This window comes from Schistocerca gregaria, chromosome 5, assembly GCF_023897955.1.
Source record: "Schistocerca gregaria isolate iqSchGreg1 chromosome 5, iqSchGreg1.2, whole genome shotgun sequence".
Lineage (NCBI taxonomy): Eukaryota > Metazoa > Arthropoda > Insecta > Orthoptera > Acrididae > Schistocerca > Schistocerca gregaria.
The window spans coordinates 156,675,341-156,701,304 of NC_064924.1; the positions used below are offsets into that span (position 1 = coordinate 156,675,341).

Here is a 25,964-nt window from a genome sequence, read left to right on the forward strand (position 1 = left end):
CGATGTGAAATGAACGAAAATGTATATGATACCTTTGCTCCCATCATAGGTTGATATGTAGCGTAGTCCAAGACCTAGTTCGTCGTTTGCAAAAAACACTTCATTTGCAATACACGTCATCATGTCGAACTGTGCTACGTGATTTGTTCAGCATGTATGTAAATTCGGACAGAGTTCGTCGGCTCACGAATTTGCACCATATTTTATATATTTGTAAATGAATAAAATCGCAATTTCGAATTGTACATAACAGAGAAATCTCTCACGAACGCTGATACATGTTATGTACATGTTGTCTACATCAACTAAGGGGAAGGAGGCAACAAGTAGTTGGTTGGTTGGTTGTTTGGGGAAGGAGACCAGACAGCGTGGTCATCGGTTTTATCGGATTAGGGAAGGATGGGGAAGGAAGTCGGCCGTACCCTTTCAGAGGAACCATCCCGGCATTTGCCTGGAGCGATTTATGGAAATCATGGAAAACCTAAATCAGGATGGCCGGAGAGGCAACAAGTAGCCCCCAGCCTTATGCTTACATGAAAGTAAGAAGTAGCAACAGTTCAGAGTATTAGATGTGTAGATGTAGCTCTTTCAGACTGATCATACTGAATTTCTGGGCGTAATCCAAAAAAATAAGACCTCTGCTTCAGAGAAGTTAACTTGATACCGCAAGTGAGAACATATCTGAAAGCACTTCATTCTACGAGGGTCACTCCAAAAGAAATGCACACTATTTTTTTTAAATCCATCTCTTATTTTACATGTTTCAAAGTTTTACAGTATGTAGATACATTCTTTGGGAACAATATTTTCATTTCTCAACATAATTTCCATCCTTCTCAACTGCCTTACACCATCTTGGAACCAGCGCCAGTATACCCATGTGATAAAATTCAGGACCAACCTGTTGGAGCCACTGTTTGGCAGCGTGCACAAGGGAGTCATCATCTTCAAACCTTGTTCCACAAAGAGAGTCTTTCAGTTTCCCAAAGAGATGATAGTCACATGGAGCCAATTCAGGACTGTCAGGCGGGTGTTTCAGTGTTGTCCATCCGAGTTTTGTGATCGCTTCCATGGTTTTTTGACTGACAAGTGGCCGTGCATTGTCGTGCAACAGCAAAACATCCTGCTTTTGCCGATGTAGTCGAACACGACTCAGTCGAGTTTGAAGTTTCTTCAGTGTCGTCACATGTGCATCAGAATTTATGGTGGTTCCACTTAGCATGATGTCCACAAGCAAGAGTCCTTCGGAATCGGAAAATCACCCTGTACGTTGTAATACACAAATGATTAAGAAGGGGACCTTAAAGAGTGTATTTGTAAAATTTGAGGATTAGTCAGACGTTAGTTTCCTTCGCCAGCACGACGCAATTCTCAAAAACGCTGAAAAAATGCCTTTGAAGTAAGATTTCCGAGTACAGCCTTTCTTTAGGTTTTGATCTCGTGTAAAATAAAACACTTAGGGTATTTTGAAATGAAAATTTTTATTTGTTATGCCACGTAAGGCTAGTGTAAATATTACGTTACTGCATTAAACACAAAATTAATATATAAAAATATAATTAACATAAAAAGATTACGTTATATATAAATAAATATACAGGTTTCAGTTGGAAATGTAGATCGAAAGTTTGTAAGTCCGCTGACGGATTCGCGGCCTCACTGCGCTGTTCGTGGAGGTTTGCGCTTGGAGATGCACAGGCGGATCCCGTTCTGCGCGGACAGCACTGGTGTATACGGGTCCAAGACCAGCGGGATGTCCGTTTCGCTGCTCACGTCCACCGTGTAGTTAGACAGCAGGTGCACAAGTCCCAGCTTCGCCTGGAGCAGCCCCAGTCGCATGCCTGAAACATATTTCGTCGTGTTGTTGGCAAGTGGTAAACGCAAAGAAACGGTTGCAAATGACAAGAATTCTCCGTTGGCGACTGTTAAATGGGTAAATCTACACCACTTGAAGTCTCTAGACATTACAACTACAACTGTCCGCCACCGGGAGCTGCGTGGTCAGCGCGATAGCGTGTCAATCCTAAGGGCCCGGGTTCGATTCCCGGCTCGGTCGGAGGTTTTCTCTGCTCTGGGTTTGGGTGTTGCGTTGTCCTAATCATCATCATTTCATCCCCATCGACGCGCAAGTCGCCGAAGTGGCGTCACATCGAAAGACTTGCACCTGGCGAATGGTCTACCCGACGGGAGGCCCTCGTCACACGACAACTCCAACTCCAGAAAAGATGGGAAGTATGAACTTTTACTTATTGTGCATTTACAGTATAATGGAAGAAATACTTCATGAAATTTATGATTTGGTGGTATGCGTGGTGCACGAAGCATCGATCGGAATTGAGCTTGAATGACTGATACAGAAATCACGTTCTGTGCTGCTTCACTTCTATGTTAAGAGTTGATCAGAGATAGTGGCTGCCGGTGGCGGGGCGACATTCTGTCGGTAATAGTGTTTAGTGTATCTGGGATTGTAAAACAGTTAATATCCTTAGACACCAGGAAGGCATCTGGCCCAGATTTTATGTTGACTGTGCTACGAATGTAGCACCATTCTTATCCATCATCTGTCAGAGATCGTTGGAACAGCGGGAAGTTCCACGGGACTGGAAGAAGGCCCAGGTCATAGCAATCTATAAAAAGGGTAAAAAATCGGATGCACACAATTAGCGGCCAATTTCACTGACATCGATTTGCTGTAGAATCGTGGAACACGTTTTGTGTTCAGACATAATGACCTTTGTAGACTCTGAGAAGCTCATCTGCAGAAACCAGCTCGGTTTTAGAAAACAGCGGTCATGCGAGACACAGCTGGCCCTCTTTGTGCATCATATACAACAGGCTCTAGATACCGGCTCCCAGTTTGATGCCATACTTCTCGACTTTCGAAAGGCGTTCGACAATTCCACACTGTCGCTTGATACATAAAGTGCACGCTTACGGTCTATCCGATGACATCTGCGGTTGGATAGAAAGTTTTTTAACAGACAGGGAGCAGTATGTCGTTCTGAACGGGGTGACTTCAACAGAAACAAGCGTAACTTGAGGTGTGCTCCACGGCAGCGTAATAGGTCCTCTGCTTTTTACGGTTTACATAAACGATCTGGTTGATTGTATTGACAGCGGCCTTAGACTGTTTGCCGATGATGCTGTAGTCTACAGGAAAGTAGTATCACACGACAGTTGTGAACAAATCAATGAGGATTTGAAGAAAATAAATGCGTGGTGAATGACTGGCAGTTATCTCTCAATATTAATAAGTGTAACCTACTGGGTATAACAAGGCGAAAATCCCCATTAATGTACGAGGAGAAAATAAATTCCCAGTCTTTGGAAGCGGTAACATCTGTGAAGTATCTGGATGTGACTATTCGAAAGGATCTCAAATGGAATGAACAGATTACACAAGTAACGGGTAAGGCGAACACTAGATTGCGGTTTATTGGTAGAATCATGAAGCGATGCTGTCCTTCAACAAAGGAACTAGCTTACAATACGTTAGTTCGTCCAGTCTTGGAGTATTGTTTGTCTGTATGGGACCCTTACCAGTTGGGTCAGATTCAAGAGATTGAGAAGGTCCAAAGAAGAGCGGCAAGATTCTTGATTGGTACATTTAGCCATCGCGGGAGCGTTGCAAATCTCATAGTTTGAAGTGGGACACACTTGCAGATAGACGGCACGCTAAACATAAGGGGCTGCTCACTAACTTCCGAAATCCGGTCTTCACTGAGGATGTACACTCCTTGCTCCGGACACTGCGAGAGGGCTGTACAAGCAATGGTCACACGCACGGCACAGCGGACACACCAGGAACTGCGGTGTTGGCCGTCGAATGGCGCTAGCTGCGCAGCATTTGTGCACCGCCGCCGTCAGTGTCAGCCAGTTTGCCGTGGCATACGGAGCTCCATCGCAATCTTTAACACTGGTAGCATGCCGCGACAGCGTGGACGTGAACCGTATGAGCAGTTGACGGACTTTGAGAGAGGGCGTATAGTGGGCATGCGGGAGGCCGGGTGGACGTACCGCCGAATTTCTCAACACGTGGGGCGTGAGGTCTCCACAGTACATCGATGTTGTCGCCAGTGGTCGGCGGAAGGTGCACGTGCCCGTCGACCTGGGACCGGACCGAAGCGACGCACGGATGCACGCCAAGACCGTAGGATCCTACGCAGTGCCGTAGGGGACCGCACCGACACTTCCCAGCAAATTAGGGACACTGTTGCTCCTGGGGTATCGGCGAGGACCATTCGCAACCGTCTCCATGAAGCTGGGCTACGGTCCCGCACACCATTAGGCCGTCTTCCGCTCACGCCCCAACATCGTGCAGCCCGCCTCCAGTGGTGTCGCGACAGACGTGAATGGAGGGACGAATGGAGACGTGTCGTCTTCAGCGATGAGAGTCGCTTCTACCTTGGTGCCAATGATGGTCGTATGCGTGTTTGGCGCCGTGCAGGTGAGCGCCACAATCAGGACTGCATACGACCGAGGCACACAGGACCAACACCCGGCATAATGGTGTGGGGAGCGATCTCCTACACTGGCCGTACACCTCTGGTGATCGTCGAGAGGACACTGAATAGTGCACGGTACATCCAAACCGTCATCGAACCCATCGTTCTACCATTCCTAGACCGGCAAGGGAACTTGCTGTTCCAACAGGACAATGCACGTCCACATGTATCCCGTGCCACCCAACGTGCTCTAGAAGGTGTAAGTCAACTACCCTGGCCAGCAAGATCTCCGGATCTGTCCCCCATTGAGCATGTTTGGGACTGGATGAAGCGTCGTCTCACGCGGTCTGCACGTCCAGCACGAACGCTGGTCCAACTGAGGCGCCAGGTGGAAATGGCATGACAAGCCGTTCCACAGGACTACATCCAGCATCTCTACGATCGTCTCCGTGGGAGAATAGCAGCCTGCATTGCTGCGAAAGGTGGATATACTCTGTACTAGTGCCGACATTGTGCATGCTCTGTTGCCTGTGTCTATGTGCCTGTGGTTCTGTCAGTGTGATCATGTGATGTATCTGACCCCAGGAATGTGTCAATAAAGTTTCCCCTTCCTGGGACAATGACTGAAGTGCCTAGAACCGCTCGGCCACAACGGCTGGCTCATCATGCTAGGATTGGACCTGTAAGATGATGACGAATGCATTGTGGCAACGTAGATGCCTACACGCATGGATATGACCACTGTAATGCTGCATGCTGTAACGGGACTCGTCTGAAAAGACGACGGGATCCGATTCCTGCGGCTAATGCCGTCGTAGGGCGGGGCGCCACTGTCTGCTGCACCAATCGAAACCGCGACAACTATCGCCGTCATGCCGGTTCTTAACGCTCCAGACGTCGCAGTATCCCTGTGGATACCTGTCGTTTGGGAAATAGCTGCACGGGGCCACTGAGATAGTGCATGGCGTTCAGTATGGCCCTCCTACACCCTTCGAGTCCATTCTCGTATGACTGTCGTGAGATCCGTAACGACGCGAACAGAAGAATTCAAGAATGGTAAACCGCAGTCTCGATACTCCACAATCTTGCCTCTGTCGAATTATGACAGATCTCCTTCCTAAATAAGGCATAACACGATCTTCCCAGAAACAGACAACATTCAGATGGGATATCTGCTTGAGAAACTCTATACATAATCTTTACTTATGTGTAGAGTGAAGATAGTGTTACACCTACTAACGACAGGTGTTCAGTAAGTAAAACAACGTATTTGTTCTCGGCCAATATCGGTTGAAAAAAATCGGATTCTTTGTGAGATATCATGGAATATTCTTGTTTAGCCCCTATACTTTCATCATGTTCCATGGGTGGCGACGCTGTATGAGCCTTCAAAATGGCGGCTGTAACGGAGGTGTGTTCCAAGTAGAGTGCTGTCATTGAGTTACTTTTGGCGAAAAACCAGAGCATCACAAATATACATAGGCACTTGCAGAATGGCCATGGAAACATAGCAGTGAACAAAAGCACGGCGAGTTGTTGGGCGAGCCGTCTGTCACCATCGCTAAGAGGTCGTTCAAACCCTTCCGATCTCCTGCGTGCCGACCGGTTGCACTCAGCCGTAACTCGTGCAATGTTGGAACGTGCAGACACTATGTCGAGGTGACCGACGGTTCACAATCAAACACCTCGCTGCACAGCTGTACATCTCTGTTGATGGTGCTGATACACTCGTCCACCAGTTGGTATAGTCAAATGTGTGTGCCTGCTGGCATCGACCCTACAGACCGGATCTCGCACCTTTCCGATTCCCATCTTCACCCTGCCAGTAAGATGGCATAAGGTCGTCCCATTGAACAGAGATTAAGTTGAAAGACAATGTTTTGTAGCGAAAAGAGTGGAGAATAATATGGTATATTGAATTCCTGGATAAAATCATCTTGCTTTCAGAAATTGTTCAACGGCCCTCGTATTCTGTTGACCCCCACTTACAAAGAGTGAACTGATCAAGGCAATAGAATAAGAAAAACCAGAAATCACACTAAATATTTAGGTATTTATTTTCCCCGTGGACTGTTTGAGGGTGGACGGTCGAGAAATAGTCTGAATATTGGTCTATGAATCCTCTGGCAAGCACTTAGGAGTGAAACGCAGAGTGATAATCTAGGTGTATATTGATGACATTACGACCACATGCTCAATAGGTTGTTTTCCCGTCATTGCAACAAAATACACCACTGATTCTGTGTATCATGGACCCGACAATATGTTAGTAGATTTGTGGAGATATGTGGTATCAGATGTCGACTACACACAGGTTATGTAATTCGCGTGAATAATGCTGCTGATATGTGTACACCGTGATGGTGTCCGATAGCGACCCAGATGGGTTTCATAGGAAGCGCTGGAGAATGTCTCCCCTGGCATAATACTGCTCCCACCAGCGTGCATCTGTGGTGCACTGCATTCTTCGAACCGCCATTCACCTCAGTCAAGGCTTTTGTGGAGACGACTATCCACCTTGTGTAATAAAAATGTGATTCACCCGAAGAGTCAACACTTTTCTATTGATCGACGGTCGAATCTCGATTGTCCTGTGACCACTGCAATCATAATCGACCATGCCGTTGGGTCAACATATCAACACTTAGGAGTGCTCTGCTTCAGAGCTCCAAGTTCAACAATGTACGATGAACAGTGTGCGCTGGAACACTTGTACATGCACCGCTCATTCGGCAGAAACGCCACAGATTACCATCTATCCCACTTTACAGACCAGACAAGCCCCTTTGTCAAAGCCGCTTATCTGAATAGATTTCCCCATTTGCAGCTCATACACTATGTGATCAAAAGTATCCAGAAACCCACAAAAATATATGTTTTTCATATAAGGTGCAATGTGCTGCGATCTACTGCCAGGTACTCCATATCAGCGACATCAGTAGTCATTAGGTATCGTGAGAGAGCAGAATGGGGCGCCCTGTGGAACTCACAGACTTCGAACGTGGTCAGGTGGTTGAGTGTCACTTGTGTCATACGTCTGCACTCGAGATTTCCACACTCCTAAATGTCCCTAGGTCCACTGTTTCCGAAGTAATAGTGAAGTGAAAACGTGAAGGGACACTTACAACACAAAAGTGTACAGGCCGACCTCGTCTGTTGACTGACAGAAATCGCCGACATCAGAAGACGGTCGTAATGTGTAATAGGCATACATCTAGCCAGACCATCACACAGGAATTCCAGACTGCATCAGGATCCAGTCCAAGTTCTATGACAGTAAGGCGGGAGGTGAGAAAACTTGGATTTCATTGTCGAGCAGGTGCTCATAAGCCACACATCACGACGGTAAATGCCAGACGACGCCACTCTTGGTGGAAGGAGCGTAAACATTTGACGATTGAACAGTGGAAAAACGTGTGGAATGACGAATCACGGTACATAATGTGGCGATCCGACGGCAGAGTGTGGGTATGGCGATTGCCCAGTGAACGTCATCTGCCAACGTGTGTAGTGCCAACAGTAAAATTCGGAGGCGGTGGTGTTATGGTGTGGCCGTGTTTCTCATGGAGGGGTCTGGCATCCCTTGTTGTTTTTCATGGCACTATCATAGCACAGGCCTACATTGATGTTTTAAGCACTTTCTTGCTTCCCACTGTTGAAGAGCAACTCGGGGATCGCGACTGCACCTTTCAACACGATTGAGGGCCTCTTCATAATGCACAGCCTATGGCGGAGTGGTTACACGACAGTAACATCCCTGTAATGGACTGGCCTGTACAGAGTCCTGACCTGAATCCATTAGAACACCTTTGGGATGTTTTGGAACGCCAACTTCGTGCCAGGCCTCACCAACCGACATAGATACCTCTCCTCGGTGCAGCAGTCCGCGAAGAATAGGCTGCCATACCCCAAGGCTAAGGGTGGGCCAACACCATATGGAATTCCAGCACTTCCGATGGAGGGTGACACAAACTTGTAAGTCATTTGGATCACATAATGTATCTTCGATAGGGTGATCCCCTGTCCGTGTCTGCTCCGCATGCATTCTTTGTCACCACTTCAGTGCCCGTAACGCCAGCTGGTGGCAGGCAAGGTCGCTGTGGGCAGTGGTCATAATGTTTTGGTTTTCCAGTGTACATATGTTGTAGGGTTGAACTCACCTATGCAGAAACGTGGTCCCTCGCCGAACGGCAGGTAGACGAAGGGATGTCGTGAAGCTTTGGCCTCGTCTGAGAAGCGTTCGGGATCGAACCGCTCGGGGTTGGGATAGTGGACAGGGTCGTGGTGTATGCTGTGCACAGGGATGACGACGATGATGCCGCGGTCGAGGATCACAGCTGTGTCGCCGCTGCCGTCTGCGCTCGGCAGCCGGTACGGCCGCAGGGTCTCCCGGTTGATAGTAGTCAGTGGTGGGTACTTCCTCAGCGTCTCTGCAAAATTTCGATGCTGCGTTAGTTGTTGGGAGTGACAGTCTTCACGCAGGACTGGATGTAGATGAACTGATGAGAAGTAAGCTGATGTACAGCTCCTGGACAAAATCTTAGGTTGGTGCATAAAAATGGTTCAAATGGCTCTGAGCACTATGGGACTTAACTTCTGAGGCCACCAGTCCCCTATAACTTAGAACTACTTAAACCTAGCTAACCTAAGGACATCACACACATCCATGCCCGGGGCAGGATTCGAGCCTGCGACCGTAGCGGTCGTGCGGTTCCAGAATGTAGCGCCTAGAACCGTTCGGCCACTCCGGCCAGCTTGGTACATGAATTCGAAGCGGTTTTGTTTTGCATGTTGGTATTCCGATTGCTTTGGAATTATCTATTAGTTGTCTTTTTTTATTTGTAATTCACAGCTCCTATTTCAGTTTACATATTGTCATGTTGTATTCTGGAGATAGTGGGTGCAGCTATAAAAAATCGAGTGCCGACTGTAGAAATCGGAACACTCACGACTAATTATTCTGCTCGAGTTCAGTAGAGGGGTGACAGCAGCAGAGACAGCCAGAAACATTTGCGCCGTCTGTGGGGATAATACTAATGGACAGAGCACGGCAAAAATATGGTTTTTTCGTTTTGAGGAGAATCGTTTGACATTAGTGACTCTCGTTTGATAAAGATCGTGTAAATGCATGAAACCACACTTACCCACATCAATGTACTCGAGAACTGGTACATGTGAGGAACTGTGATCGCTCCACCATCAGGCGACAATTGCATGAAATGGGGAAGATTTAAAAATCGGGTGTATGAGTCCGCACGCTCTAAGGCAAGAGCACAAAAATCAGCAGGTGGTCATACACTACTGGCCATTAAAATTGCTACACCAAGAAGAAATGCAGATGACAAACGGGTATTCATTGGACAAATATGTTATACTAGAACTGACATGTTATTACATTTTCACGCAGTTTGGCTGTATAGATCTTGAGAAATCAGTACCCAGAACAACAACCTCTGGCCGTAATAACGGCCTTGATATGCCTGGGCATCGAGTCAAACAGAGCTTGGATGGCGTGTACAGGTACAGCTGCCCATGCAGATTCAACACGATACCACAGTTCATCAAGAGTAGTGACTGGTGTATTGTGACGAGCCAGTTGGTCGGCCACAATTGATCAGATGTTTTCAGTTGGTGAGGGATCTGGAGAAAGTGCTGGCCAGGGCAGCAGTCGAGCATTTTTTTGTATCCAGAAAGGCCCGTACAGGACCTGCAACATGCGGTCGTACATTGTCTTGCTGAAATGTAGGGTTTCGCAGGGATCGAATGAAGGGTAGAGCCATGGGTAGTAACGTCCACTGTTCAAAGTACCGTCAATGCGAACAAGAGGTGACCGAGACGTGTAAACAATGGCACCCCTTATCATCACGTCGGGTGATACGCCAGTATGGCGATGACGAATACACGCTTTCAATGTGCGTTCACCGCGATGTCGCCAAACACGGATGCGACGATCATGATGCTATAAACAGAACCTGGGTTCATTCGAAAAAATGACGTTTTGCCATTCGTGCATCCAGGTTCGTCGTTGAATACACCATCGCAGATGCTCCTGTCTGTGATGCAGCGTCAAGGGTAACCGCAGCCATGGTCTCCAAGCTGATAGTCCATGCTGCTGCAAACGTCGTCGAACTGTTTGTGCAGATGGTTCTTGTCTTGCAAACGTCCCCATCTGATGACTCAGGGATCGAGACGTGGCTCCACGATGCGTTACAGCCATGCGGCTAAGACGCCTGTCATCTCGACTGCTAGTGATACGAGGCCGTTGGGATCCAGAACGACGTTCCGTATTATTCTCCTGAACCCACCGATTCCATATTCTGCTAACAGTCATTGGATATCCACCAACGCGAGCAGCAATGTCGCGATACGATAAACCGCAATCGCGATAGGCTACAATCCGACCTTTATCAAAGTCGGAAACGTGATGGTACGCATTTCTCCTCCTTACAGGAGGTATCACAACAACGTATCACCAGGCAACGCCGGTCAACTGCTGTTTGTGTATGAGAAATCGGTTAGGAACTTTCCTCATTTAAGCACGTTGTCGGTGTCGCCACCGGCGTCAACTTTGTGTGAATGCTCTGAACAGCTAATCATTTGCATATCATTGCATCTTGTTCCTGTCGGTTAAATTTCGTGTCTGTAGCACGTGATCTTCGTGGTGTAGCAATTTTGATGGCCAGTAGTGTATGTTTATCTCTGCTTGATCATCAATTTGCTCGTGAACGGCGACGACCATTTCTTCCCGTACCATTACTGGCGACGAAAAATGGTGTTTTTATGCTAACATAAGGGAAAGGGAAACATGGTTGAGCCCAAACAAAGGAGCAACTCCGCGTACAACGGCCTGAGCGCATCCACAAAATATAATGTTATGCATCTGGTGGAACAGTGACGATGTGGTGAACTGCGAACCGCTTCCGCGACGTGTAACCATAACTGCTAACATTTATAGTCAGTAATTGAGACGCCTTGATGACGAAATCCAGGAACAACGACCAGGAAGATTGCGTGAAGTGATGCTACTGCACGATAACGCCCGCTGCGAGACCGACAAAAAACACTATACAGGAATTGGAGTAAGAAATCAATCCGCAACCACCTTATTCACATGTCTTGTGCCCTAAGATTTCCAGCTTTTCCTGTCTCCATCGAACAGCCTTCAAGGAACTTCCTTTCCGGATGAAAATGCGCTCCCAACGTGCCTCGACGAGTTCTTCCCCTAAAAACTAAATAATTTCTACAGTCGGGAATCGGAAAGTTACCCAAGCGTTGCTAGACTGTTGTAAATAGTGACGAAAAAAAACACTGTTTATGAGTAAAGTCTCTGTTATGTCTACCTGTTTACTGAACTTACGGAAAACGCTTCGATCTTATCCACCAACCCAACAAGAATATCCATCTGTACGGTCTAAAGATAGCTTTGTCATCTAAAACAAAGAATCGATACGTACAAATACTAAACAGAGTTTAGGGTCTTTACGGTGTTCCTCGCAAAGAAAATGTTCCAGTCATGGGTTATTAAACGTTTCTTCATTGTTTCAGCAGTATAGTGCACAAAAGACGTGTTAAAAGACAGGAAAAGCTGCTTATTTAATAGTCCTGTTGATCGAACCATTATTGAAAATCATTTTATTCCTCTGCACTTTGATTTCAGTACTCTATAAGGGGGAGTCACGGTAGCGAGTAAAATCGACCTTCAAACTAAAAGAGAACACAATTTACAACGTACGTAGTAATTCGGATTGTCACAGTCGTCTTACACGTTTTATTTTTTTTTTTTTTTTTGTAGCGATCTAAATTGTGCACCGTTGCTTGGATATCGGTTTTACCTGCTACCGGGTCACCCCCTTATAGTCTATTGAAATATATGTACAAAGGGAAACAACGACGTGATTTGGTTTTATGTTGTATTCATTTGTGCACACTGTAAATATTTTTTAATTTCCCAAAATTTATTTGTTCCTAAAAATGTTGCAGAATGGATGTTTTTCGGTAAATTTGGTAATGTAAGTGATATTTAATGACGTCGACGTCATCAGAGTGGTTGTTATAGAATAACTTTGGAACGAGCCAGTTGCAGTCGGTAATGGAAAGGTGGATAGGTCTATGTTGTATTGTACTGTATGTATTGTATGTTAACTGGGGACCTAGAAACGACGGAGAGGCTTCGTCTCCGCCGCAGCCGCAGTGGTCCACAACCCCACGACGACTACCGCAGTCCACTTAACCCTCCCGCCGCCCCACACCGAACAGGGTTGTTGTGAGGTCGCCCCCCCCCTTTCTGTAGCTGTCTGTATGTGCCTAAGTTATGAAATGTAGAAAAATGTAAGCCAGCTTGACACAGTCACGTCGTTTAAATATTTGGTATAACGTTGCAAAGCGATATTTATAACGGAACGAGCATGTGAGAATTGTGGTAGGGTAGGCGAACGGTCAGCTTCACTTTATTGGAAGAATTTTAGGACAACGTGGTTTACCTGTACAGAAGACCTCATATATAGGAGGCTAGAGCGACCTATTGTTGAATACTGCTCGAGTGTTTGGGATAAGCACCACCCACGTCGAATCAAACGAAGACATAGAAGGAATTCAGAGGCGGGCTGATAGATTTGTTATTGTATTCTCAAATGCTGTAGTGTCTGCTTATTACTTAAAGTATTTCCATGCTATGCATCTCCTATTAATTTCAACAGAAGTAACGCTGTTTTTATAGTTTTCATACGGCTACCAGGGACCGACTGCCTGTCGGCAAACGTCGTAGTTAAGGCAGAAGGCGCATTGCCATTTACCTTGTTTGTGATTTAAATCAAATTTCTTTTAATATGTGGTGTAGTATAGCAAAGAAAATTCCCAGCTCTGTCTGGTCCCTTATATTTCTCTGTTCGTAGTTGCTATGTCTCGTATCAGGTCGTGATCGACACATGATCACGACACAAATAAATTAAGGCGGAATGCGAATTCTGTTCTTAATCTCGAGAACGTTACGTCTTCAGCAAACTATTTCAGGTGACATATAAACTATCACATACAGTACTTCAGTTTTTGAAAAGTCTTTGTTCTTCCCGCCAAGAAGTGGTGCAAAAATCACAACAGATCTCTGAATCTTCACAAGAGAATAGTAATTTAATGAAAATATAAATATGTTTTTAAGAGAAAAAACACCACAAACACTTTTGAGAAAATTTGGAGAACCGACATTTGAAGCTGACTCAACATTTCGCGCAAGGACCTCCAAAAAATATACGAAAAATTAGGGCTCTTACGAAGACATACTTACTTTGCAGTCCGCTTGATAATGGAAATAGGCCGAAAGAGATCTGTCGTGTAAAATACTAGAGAAACATCATCGCAGCTGGTTTCGAGCATTCATTTCCATATTGTCTTTTACTGATGTATACTATGCTGCGGGCCCAACAGAAGTAAAATATTGACGACAGTGCCATACGAAGTAATGGCGAATATTCTGCGATTTCTACGCTTAAAGATTAAATTTTGCCGTCGCTCTATCTGCTAGTGGGACAGGAAAGGAAATCACTACTAGTGGTACGTGATATCCTCCACCACGCACCTTATGGTGATGTGCGGAGTGTGCATGTAGATGTAGATTATGGACCTACTGATTTCAGTGAGACAGCTACAAAGGACTGAGAGCGTACCTGCCAAGACTTTGTCCAGGTACTTCATCTTGCTGAGAGCGTCGTACGTGACGGCTCCACTCTCGGCGAGTACGGAGTCTATCTCATTCTGCGCATGCTCTTGGATGTCCGGGTTGACTGCCAGCTCGTAAATGGCGAAGCTCATCGTTGTCGACGACGTCTCGAAGCCGGCGGTGTAGAACAGGAAGGCCTGTGCTGCCACTTCGTCCTCCGTCAGTTCTACAAAATTTCGTAAATCGAAGTTATTCGTAGTTAACATCTAAAAGAGTAAGCTCTACCGTCGCTGCTTAGCAACAGCTTTTGGAATGTCCTAGAAAGAATAAATGTAACACAGAATCAAATTTTCTTAGCTTAGAATGGATTTGATTTTGTTAGGTTTTAATTCATACCAGTGTCCATTTCAGGACATGGAGATAACGGTAGAGATAGGATGAGGGAGTTAGAAAGAATCCTTGTTGGTGAGAGTCATCTGAAGTGTTGTAGCAGAACCATAAGAAATGGCCAGACGGTTATTTGAAGTCGAATCCTAGCTCAAAGTGGTTGAAAGAGCTACAGAATTTCATTACTTTTGAATACATTACGGGAAAGGCAGTTATCAATGTCTTACAAATATTTACTATTAAAAACAGTCTTGATCACGATTTATTTATCAAGGTGACCGGTTTCGACCACTACTGTGGTCATCTTCAGACAATTGAGTAGGACCCTCTTTCTGTTGAAGAATCACCGACAAAAGAGGTTCCTACTCAATGGTCTGAAGATGACCACAGTAATGGTCGAAACCGGTCACATTGATAAATAAATCGTGATCAAGACTGTTTTTATTAGTAAATACAGATTTCAATCCAAATTATACCCAGGTGCTCCAAAGTTTGTGCCAAACTGGCATAGCTAGATACTCTGTATCTAATAATTATTGTCATGGAAAACGACATATTTCTTTGGCTGTCAAAGACTGCCCACACTATTAGAAGAAGCCATTAAATGCATACACATTATAAAAATTTGTGTGTGTGTGTGTGTGTGTGTGTGTGTGTGTGTGTGTGTGTGTGTGTGTATGTGTCCTCCTAAATCACTCGAACGATTTCGGCCAGATTTGATACAAACATTCTTTGCTGTCGGGAAACAATCGCCATAAGCATCTACCTAATAGAGTTTAGAAGATATGACGCCATAAACACTGATATGCGTGAAAAACTGCCGCATTATGCTGGACGTTTAAATTTATTGCTCATTTTCTACTAATACTATCGCAACATGTTTCACAGGCCGCTGAATGTACTTACATGAACACACAGTTCAAGAGATATGAGATCATAAAAACTGAGATGCGTGAAAAGTTGCCGTATCATGCATGACGTTTTAATGAATTTATTCTTTACTTGTAAGACACTCTACAGTCGAGTCAAATTAACGTAATCCCTGACACCTGACAGCTCTTTTGACAGCTTTCAACCACGAAGCACAAACGGCTGGGGGCAAAAAAAGTAGCAGTCTATAGAGCCACGAGGCGCCGCCATTGAGACGTTTACAAAATCGCGTTGTAGCTACGCGAAGCATCTGTGCTCAGCGAACAGAAACTGTCCGGAGTCGTGTTCCTTAAATTGGATACAGTAGTTATAAATTTGTTAAATTTCTACAATACACATATTTCTTTTTACGACTGTTTCATAATTTCAAAAATGTTTACGTGATACGTAGAAATGAAGTATTTTCGATACTTCACTACAAACACATTTCATTTTTTTGTTTTCGTTCCTGATAAAAAAAGTGCTAAAATGAATAACGAAGGACTGCCGCGTTTTTTTTCAGCTAGTGTTCAAAAACAGAAAAATGAAAATAATTTGAATTTGACAAAAGAAGTATGAGCCTTAACAACCCCCTCTCTCTCCCTCTGATAGAAAAAGAGAGAAAGAAACAGATTTTGCAGTGATTTTTTGTGCCGAGCAAGCTTTCCGTAATATTTTGACAGCCAACAATAGCCCAGAAATGAGTGGGTTAGCGGCTGGATTCTAGTTAAGCGTGCATTTCCAACGTTTTATTTATTTATTTATTTATTTGGCAAATTTAACCAAATCCACGTGGAAGTAACTAAATATGAGGAATAATCAATCTGATTTCTAACCACGGTGACGTGATCTTCCGTTTCGGTAACCTTAGTATAAGTGGTGGTCTCCGCTGGTCTTTCTTTCTTTTCGTAAGCGTTTACGCGGTCTTAGATACTGATTTAGCTGTAATCAAGTTTTGTTGGTTTTATTTTTATGTAACTTTGTGGCCGGATGCCCTGACTGCCGTCGCAGTCATCAGTTATAGCTGTAAATATGAGTAAAGCTTTTGCGTTCCGTGTCTGCGAAGATTTTAATCTGCCAGGAAGTTTCATATCAGCGCACACTCAGCTGCAGAGTGAAAATCTCATTCTTGATAAACTTTGTTCACTGTGTGATCGTATTTCAACCCTTATATGATATGAAAAGTGGGGACCAGCCTAGCATATGTCTAAATGAGCGTGGGAAACCGCTCAAAAGCCACGGTACGGCTGGACAGTACAGCGCTTGTTGATGGCCCAGCATTGAAATCTGCAGCAATTTGCGGAAGGGTTGCACTTCTATCACAATGAACGATTCTCTTCAGTCGTCGTTGGTCTCATTCTTGCAAGATCTTTTTCTGGCCGCAGCGATGTCGGAGTTTTGATGTTTTACCAGATTCCTGATATTCACGGTACACTCGTGAAATGATCGCACGGGAACTGCTACGTCGGAGTGCTGTGTCCCATCGCTCGTGCGCCGACTATAACACCATATTCAATCTTAAATTTTAGTAACCCGCCATTGTAGCAGCAGTAACCGACCTAACAACAGTTGGTAACCTGCCATTGTAGCAGCAGTAACCGATCTAACAACCGCGCTAAGACAATTGTCTTTTATAGGCGTTAACGACCGCAGCGCCTTATTCTGTTTGTTTACATATCTCTGTATTTGAATACGCATGCCTATACTAGTTTCTTTGGCGCTTCAGTGTAAAACTCCCTATTGTTAAATTTTACGAAGGGAAAAGAGAGCAGGAAACAAAATTAGATCCTCCGGAATGGATGGCGGACCTCGCATTTTTCATGTACTTGACTGCACGCTGCTTACAGTAAGAAATTGCAAGATATGGAGCAATCCATTTCTCATTTGATGGTGACGCATTTAAAAATAAAATCGCCTGACAAAACACACCACCCATTTCCCTAATCGCACAGTTCTTAACGAAAATGCGAGTTTTGAAGAATTCAGTACGGCCTTGAAAGAATTATAAGTTTAGTCTTCTAAACGTTTTGAGGGGAACGCCAATCTTACATCTGTTTTCCAGGTGTTTACGAGACCGCTTGTCGGTTCATTTGAAATTGCACCTGTGTGTATGCTGATGGAAACGATTGATCTGCAGTGTAATTCACGTTTAAAAGGCAACTTCTTCTAGGTTAAAACTGTCGAGCACCTCTACATTGTTACCATCAGGAAGACTAACGAGGTTGGAAACTTGATAGAATATTTAGATCTGCTTCTGTGTGTCAAAAACATTTTTCGATTATGAAGCTAAGTAAGTCACAATAACGTGGCAACCTGAGTGCAAAAATCTATGAAATTGACTGTGTTTGTCCGTATGCCGACAGTTTGTACCACATAAAAATTTTATGTCTTCAGCGCGCCAATAATAATTTAATAATATTTAAAATTTGATCTGTGTTGTTGATAAATGTCAAATATAAAATCAAATCGTATGCACTGCCACTACGCTGCCATTTAAATGCTTTCGAGCCTGATTCCTGACCGCCCCTTCCATACAGGATAGTTATTCTTGTTTCGATGACTAGTACCACCTCTCAATATATGCAGAACTTTTTAAACATATGTAATACGTATGTAAAAAGCTTCCTAAATGTCGACATCTGCATTTATAACTGTTTTGTGAAATATCTGGAAAACTACAAATCTGATTTTTTAAAAAAAAGTTGTGAAAAAGCTCTTCCTCTCAAGGTCAGAGGGCAACGGCCTTGCCTTAGTGGATACACAGGTTCTCGCCAGATCACCGAAGTTATGCGCTGGTGGGCGTGGCCGGCAGTTGGATGGGTGATCATCCGGGCCGCCGTACGCTGTTGCCGTTTTACGGGTTGCACTCAGCTTCGTGATGCAAATTGAGGAGCTAGTCGACTGAATAGTACCGGCTCCAGTCAAAGAAAACCATCATAACGACCAGGAGAGCGGTGTGCTGACCACACGCCCCTCCTATCCGCATCTTCATCTGAGGATGATACGGCGGTCGTATGGTCCTGATGTGCCACTTGTAGCCTGATGACGGGTACGAGATTTATGAGACGGAGTGCTCTCTTAGGGAGACATCCAGTGACATCAAATTCGCCCCCCCCCCCCGCCCTCCCCCGCTACCCCACCCTCAGGAGACTAGAGGGAAGTCTTAGATAGGAACGCCCATTTTCTTATAGCGGATTCGGTTTCTCCGCAAAAAAAATACGTAACTTTTGTAGACAACATTTTCTCGTTGGGTGATGGAACGCGCTGTAGCAGATAAAAATCTAAATGGGTTACAAGCGCTGAAAAATGACAATACGCCAAGAAATACGGGTCAGTTTAGGAACCCAGGAGATCAGAAAGGCAGTTATTCTAAAAAATTTAATGAGAAATCGGTTCTTATAGCAAAAAAACTTGATTCTCCAGAATATAATATAATACTTTGTTCATGTTACTGGTGTAATTCATTTCACAGTTCCTGGGTAACTCTGAAAGTAGTTTCTAATTCATTGAATAAACCAACGAATTGGTCCAACTGCTTTTCATCTTAGTAACAAATGCGACAGAAATTACACCAGACTAATTAAAGTATTATGTTCTGGAGAATCAAATTTGGTTGCTTTTAAAACATGTTTTTCATTAAAGATTTTAGAATAACCGCTTTCATAACATCTTGGGATCCTTATCTGATGTACTGCGTGATCAAAAAGTCAGTATAAATTTGAAAACTGAATAAATCACGGAATAATGTAAATAGAGAGGTACAAATTGATACACATGCTTGGAATGAAATGGGGCTTTATTAGAAGAAAAAAAAAGAAACTGGAGTTCAAAAAATGTCCGACAGATGGCGCTTCATCCGATTAGAATAGCAATACTTAGCATAGCAAAGTAAGACAAAGCAAAGATTATGTTCTTTACAGGAAATGCTCAATATGTCCACCATCATTCCTCAAAAATAGCTGTAGTCGAGGAATAATGTTGTGAACAGCACTGTAAAGGATGTCCGGAGTTATGGTGAGGCATTGGCGTCCGATGTTGTCTTTTAGCATCCCTAAAGATGTCGGTCGATCACGATACACTTGCGACTTCAGGTATCCCCAAAGCCAATAATCGCACGGACTGAGATCTGGGGACATGGGAGGCCAAGCATGACGAAAGTGGCGGCTGAGCACACGATCATCACCAAACGACGCTCGCAAGAGATCTTTTGCGCGTCTAGCAATATGGGGTGGAGCGCCATCCTGCATAAACATCGTACGTTCCAGCAGGTGTTTGTCAGCCAGGCTGGGGATGATGCGATTCTGTAACATACCGGCGTACCTCTCACCCGTCACGGTAGCAGTAACAAAACCAGAATCACACATTTCCTGGAGGAAAAAAGGCCCGATAACGGTAGATGTGGTAAATCTAACCTAACCCGTGACTTTCTCATCGTGCAATGGAGTTTCCACGACAGTTCTAGGAATTTCGGTAGCCCAAATTCTGCAGTTGACAGACCCTCGGAGCGTGAAATGAGCTTCATCGGTCCACAACACGTTACTCAACCAATCGTCATCTTCCGCCATCATTTGAAACGCCCACACCGCAAATGCCCTCCGCTTCACCAAATCGCCAGGTAACAATTCATGATGCCGATGGATTTAGTACGGATAGCATCGGAGGGTACGCCTAAGTGCCAACCAAACAGTAGTGTATGGAATGCCGGTGCGACGTGCGCTGCAGTCTCCTTCCTGAACTGTCTCAGCAGCATTACGCCTTGTGCTTGGTCGGCCACTGCGGAGTCTATCGTCTAAACAACCCGTGGCTTCGAACTGCGAAATCATTCTCGCCACAGCTGCATTTGTCAACGGACCTTTACCCGTTCGAATCCCGTTCCTATGGCGATAGGATCGTAACGCTGAAGTAGCACATTCTCCATTCTGATAATACAGCTTCACTTAAAGCGCCTTTTCAGGTAACGTCAACATGCTGCTACTGCTGGCGCATCTCTTTCTCTCTCTCATTACAGCTCCTTTTATACACGATTGTAATGCGCAGTCACTGACGTTTTGCTGTCCATCGCCATCTGTCGGACTTTTTTTTTTAGTTCTCATAAAACCCCATGTCATTCCAAGCATGTGTGTCAATTTTTACCTCTATCTACATTATTCCGTGGTTTATTAAGTTTTCAAATTTATACTGACTTTCTGATCACCCGGGATATTTCGTAAGATATTATAATTTTTTATGGGTTTTTAGTCCATTTTGATTTTTGTCGATTACAGTACCATCTGTCAAGCAACGAAAAAAATGTTAAATTCAAAAGTAAAAAAATAATGCGGGTTCCTATTTAAGATTTCAAAGTCGACGCCCCTCCCGCTCCCTGGGTGTCGGCCAGGAGTGTCGAGTTTAGCGTCATTGGATGTCCCCTTAGAGACGAATAACTTTTATTTCAACTTTTTGTAGATCCGATTTGTAGTTTTCTAGATATTTCCAGTGCCCCACTTCATTGTGATGAAATCTAAATATTCTTTGCAGGACGTAAACAGTAACGATTTGTATCACACTGCTTTAAGAAATCTTACTAAGCTTACGTAAATTATGAAATGGGGATAACATCTTTTAAGTAGTAACAGCACATTTGCAAATAGACAATCAGTACTCACTCCATCCCTCGCCTCCATTCTTCTCCCCGTCGACGGAGCCCTTGGTGTGTAGTTGAGTGAACAGGTCCATGAAGTCGTTTCTTTTTGTACCACTCGTCAGGCGCTGCTGTAGCGTTTCCTTTGCCATGTCATCGAAGTATTTGAAAACGTCCCTCCTACCTGCTTTGTATCTGAAAAATAAATGAAAATATGCTGAAAGAAGTTTTGAAACCGGTACCGTGAATAATGTGAAAAGAAAATCCCTTCCTAGACTGATACATTGTCTAAACTGAAAACAGTGATATTTCTGTGGGGTGATTTTGAACAATAGAAACAGACTGTGAAAGACAATTCCTAATCTGTCTCACTCCCCAGACTTAGGATTAGGCTATAACAGTACAGCAATACTATACAAACGGAACTGCGCTGTATCGTGTGATATAAGAAGGCACTCAGTGAATTGTATGCCAGGATTTGTACAAACGATAGAAGTCGAATGATATCGAGCAGTATTAGCTAATTTCTAGTTGTTGCCAGTTTAATATAACAAACAGTAACATGGTTTTTTCGAAATGATCTGGATATTCAACCAGGCGGCGTCGTCCAAATGGTGCGGTATTTCGGAAAACTGCCTGGTTGCCATCTTCAGGCGGCCCTGATGACTGACTGTCTTATGGTCGCTTATCTGTCGAGCACACCTTGCTCGGCTTGTGCGCAGGTTAAACATTAGCATGTTATTTCTGATACACCTCACGTTGTGATATCATGATTACCTGACTTGACGGATGGTGAGTTGCTTGTCCTCAGTTTCTGCGGACAAAACTACTCTAGCACAAGGAGTGGCGTCTGGTGATGTGGAAGCGAATTGTCTTCAGGCAGCTGCAGAGAAAATTATTCTCTCAGCAGGTCTGGCCAACGTGTTATCGCTATGTGATGTTGTTGGCGACCCAGTTCCAGGAGGAACCGACTGGAGGATGACTCGACTTCTCACATGGAAGGCCCTTCCAGTGAGGTAGGACCAAAGAAAGACCCAGTGCGACGTCAGTAACCCGAGTTCAAAGAGCTTGCACACAAAGCCGTCGAGCCATATGGAGCCAAATGCCCTGGATACGTCGAGAAGCACATCTCCAAGGTGATAAGGTACTCACTTGTTTCCAGCACCCTTATCGCCGGTTCCATCAGCAGCAGCAGCAGCAGCTGGTGAGAGGTGGAGTGGCCACTCCGAAATCTAAACTGTTTGTCTGGTATGATACCCTCTTGACTGACGTGTTGCATGCGCCTCTTCATGTACAGACTCTCGAACACATTCTAGATGGGCAGAAGGAAGCTGATGAGACTGTAGCTGGCTGTCTGATGTTGTTCCTTGTAGGTTTTTGAGATAACCACTGCTTCCACATGCTTCCATATGGAGGTGTAGCTTACGACCGATGTATCTTACTGAAGATATCGGTTAATGGCTGATGGATTCCTGGTGAAAGGTTCTTCGGCAAGTGGTTGTTGTCCCCACCACTGTCTCCTGCCCTCCTGGAGTTCCAGTGACCAGAGTCGCAGAGCTACTTCTTCCTCTGCGTTCAGCTGAATGATGTCTGCCTCTGCCATGGCTGCCAAGAAGGCGGGCAGGCTCCCTTCAACTCGACGGAGGTGATTCTCCTTCACGGTGTCAATAACTGGCTTCAAGTTGGCCACAAATGTGTCGACCAGCACTCTGGCCTTGGCGTCTGGCTCGCAGATGAGTCTTGGCAGACCTGCAGTGGTGGGATGCGCTGCTGGTGACGCAGAAAAACTTTTGATAACTCTCCATGTGCTGCTGTCATCAGGATTGTCTGTGCACACAAGATCTGACCAGTTTCAGTCCCTGTGATCTTCAACGGCCACTTTTACCTCCTGCTACACGCGACTGAGGCAGCGTTTCGTGTCTGATTGGTGGGTGGGCTGCCAATCAGAGAACAGCCAGTCCTTCTCGGTGAGCGCCGCCAGCATGTGGGACGGGAGTCGGCGTGAGAAGTCTGTTGTGCTGTTCAGAGTGTTCTGCAGTTGAGAGAGGCTACTAATGCTTCGGCCCCGACTTTATCGGGAGTGAGGTAAGTCGAGCGCTCGCCGTCCATGTTTCGGTAGTTTGGGCAGCTAGCTGACAGCTTTGCACCGATAACGTCCACGTCGAAATTGAAAGGGGCGTGCTTCAATGACAGAATGTTTTGCGTCATGGCAGACTTGAATTGCCCTACAACCCAGTGGAGGACAATGTAGAGCATCAAGTTACCTTCCATTAGGAATGTGGGTGCAGTCAACGACTGTGATATGACTTTCAAATGATAGACGCCAGCAAACAGGCATCCTTTTCATTCAGGTTTTATTAGGCAAATCTAGATTTTGGCTATTGCCTAGCCATTATCAGTGCACTATTTCATGATATCAATGCATGTCCTAGTACGTCAGTCCCTGTTGTCTGGGTTCATTTCGTTCAAGAGTAGTCTGTAACAGAAGCCCGAACAACAGGAGATGGACGTACTATGACATGCATTGATACTACGAATGAGTAGTCTTGAACGAACTGTGGCAGAAGCCCACACTAGGACATGCATTGATAGTGCATTGATAATGGCTAGGAACTAGCCGAAAACTAGATTTCCTTAATAAAACCTGAAAGAAAAGGACGACTGATTGCTGTGCTCTATCATTTGCAAGCAATGTAGAGCATGTCTGGCAGGCCTCTGCTGAGATAGCTGGTGGGGTCGAATGACCCCAGGGTGACAGAGCCGTTTCGTTGTACAGCGTGAGAAAAAGGACGACCACTGGCCAGAATTCCATTCCGTGCTCTTTGTGTCGAAATCGACCGCAATAAAAAGTCCCCACCCCCTCCCCCAACATCACGGCGAGCAGGGGGTTGAAGTCTGCCTCTTGGAGCAGTCCTCGTGTGGCCGGTTCCACGACGAAGACTATATTCCGGCAGTGGTGTTGACAGGCACCCCTTTGGTTGGTGTGACTAACTCCGGCAGATGGATCTGGTGATGCCGTAGTGATATCTAGACATACACTCCTGGAAATCGAAATAAGAACACCGTGAATTCATTGTCCCAGGAAGGGGAAACTTTATTGACACATTCCTGGGGTGAGATACATCACATGATCACACTGACAGAACCACAGGCACATAGACACAGGCAACAGAGCATGCACAATGTCGGCACTAGTACGGTGTATATCCACCTTTCGCAGCAATGCAGGCTGCTATTCTCCCATGGAGACGATCGTAGAGATGCTGGATGTAGTCCTGTGGAACGGCTTGCCATGCCATTTCCACCTGGCTCCTCAGTTGGACCAGCGTTCGTGCTGGACGTGCAGACCGCGTGAGACGACGCTTCATCCAGTCACAAACATGCTCAATGGGGGACAGATCCGGAGATCTTGCTGGCCAGGGTAGTTGACTTACACCTTCTAGAGCACGTTGGGTGGCACGGGATACATGCGGGCGTGCATTGTCCTGTTGGGACAGCAAGTTCCCTTGCCGGTCTAGGAATGGTAGAACGATGGGTTCGATGACGGTTTGGATGTACCGTGCACTTTTCAGTGTCCCCTCGACGATCACCAGAGGTATACGGCCAGTGTAGGAGATCGCTCCCCACACCATGATGCCGGGTGTTGGCCCTGTGTGCCTCGGTCGTATGCAATCCTGATTGTGGCGCTCAGCTGCAAGGCGCCAAACACGCATACGACCTTCATTGGCACCGAGGCAGAAGCGATTCTCATCGCTGAAGACGACACGTCTCCATTCGTCCCTCCATTCACGTCTGTCGCGACACCACTGGAGGTGGGCAGCACGATGTTGGGGCATGAGCGGAAGACGGCCTAACGGTGTGCGGGACCGTAGCCCAGCTTCATGGAGACGGTTGCGAATGGTCCTCGCCGATACCCCAGGAGCAACAGTGTCCCTAATTTGCTGGGAAGTGGCGGTGCGGTCCCCTACGGCACTGCGTAGGATCCTACGGTCTTGGCGTGCATCCGTGCGTCGCTGCGGTCCGGTCCCAGGTCGACGGGCACGTGCACCTTCCGCCGACCACTGGCGACAACATCGATATACTGTGGAGACCTCACGCCCCACGTTTTGAGCAATTCGGCGGTACGTCCACCTGGCCTCCCGCATGCCCACTATACGCCCTCGCTCAAAGTCCGTCAACTGCACATACGGTTCACGTCCACGCTGTCGCGGCATGCTACCAGTGTTAAAGACTGCGATGGAGCTCCGTATGCCACGGCAAACTGGCTGACACTGACGGCGGCGGTGCACAAATGCTGCGCAGCTAGCGCCATTCGACGGCCAACACCGCGGTTCCTGGTGTGTCCGCTATGCTGTGCGTGTGATCATTGCTTGTACAGCCCTCTCGCAGTGTCCAGAGCAAGTATGGTGGGTCTGACACACCGGTGTCAATGTGTTCTTTTTTCCATTTCCAGGAGTGTAGATAACAGTACCATCTGCTGCCTGTATGGTAGCAGCTGTAGTTGACTGTATGCACATTGACGCTGAGTTTGAAGAAATTTTCCTGTCTTCTGCTGGACGTGGTGTTATATATCCCCAACCCTCCCTCCTGGAGTTGATCAAAAATGGTTCAACTGCCATATTGGGGAAATGAAGCTGGGGTAGCAAGATACAACTTTCAGGGTTTACTTAACGCTAGTGCTGTGGTTGTAGATTTGGTAGACACAGGAGACCCAGTGTTATCGTCAGAATTTGGCAGAGCTTTGGAAGACTTGCAAACAAGCAAGGCAGGAGGCATAAATAACATTCCTCTGGTGTTTTTGAAATCTGTGGCTGAAGTCGGAACCAAACGATTATTTAGCTTAGTGTCCGAAACTTGTGGCAGAGTATGATCCTCACAATTCTGAAGATGACAACGGCAGAGGAATATAAGTCTATCACATAATCACCTTAATAGTATATGTATCCAGGCT

The 25,964-nt window shown here is 45.7% G+C and overlaps 1 protein-coding gene across 1 annotated transcript in view; it reads right to left on the bottom strand.

Annotated features, from left to right (window-relative positions):
* Positions 1-730: 730 nt before the first annotated feature.
* Positions 731-25,964, bottom strand: part of LOC126272799 (probable cytochrome P450 6a14) — a 68,917-nt gene continuing 43,683 nt past the window's right edge. The window contains exons 5-8 of the mRNA XM_049975956.1: positions 21,039-21,208; positions 14,105-14,323; positions 8,606-8,875; positions 731-1,841 (exon numbers count right to left, since the gene is read on the bottom strand). Of these exons, the coding sequence (XP_049831913.1) occupies positions 1,657-1,841; positions 8,606-8,875; positions 14,105-14,323; positions 21,039-21,208 (844 nt within the window). The 3' untranslated portion in view covers positions 731-1,656. The remainder of the gene's footprint in view (positions 1,842-8,605; positions 8,876-14,104; positions 14,324-21,038; positions 21,209-25,964) is intronic.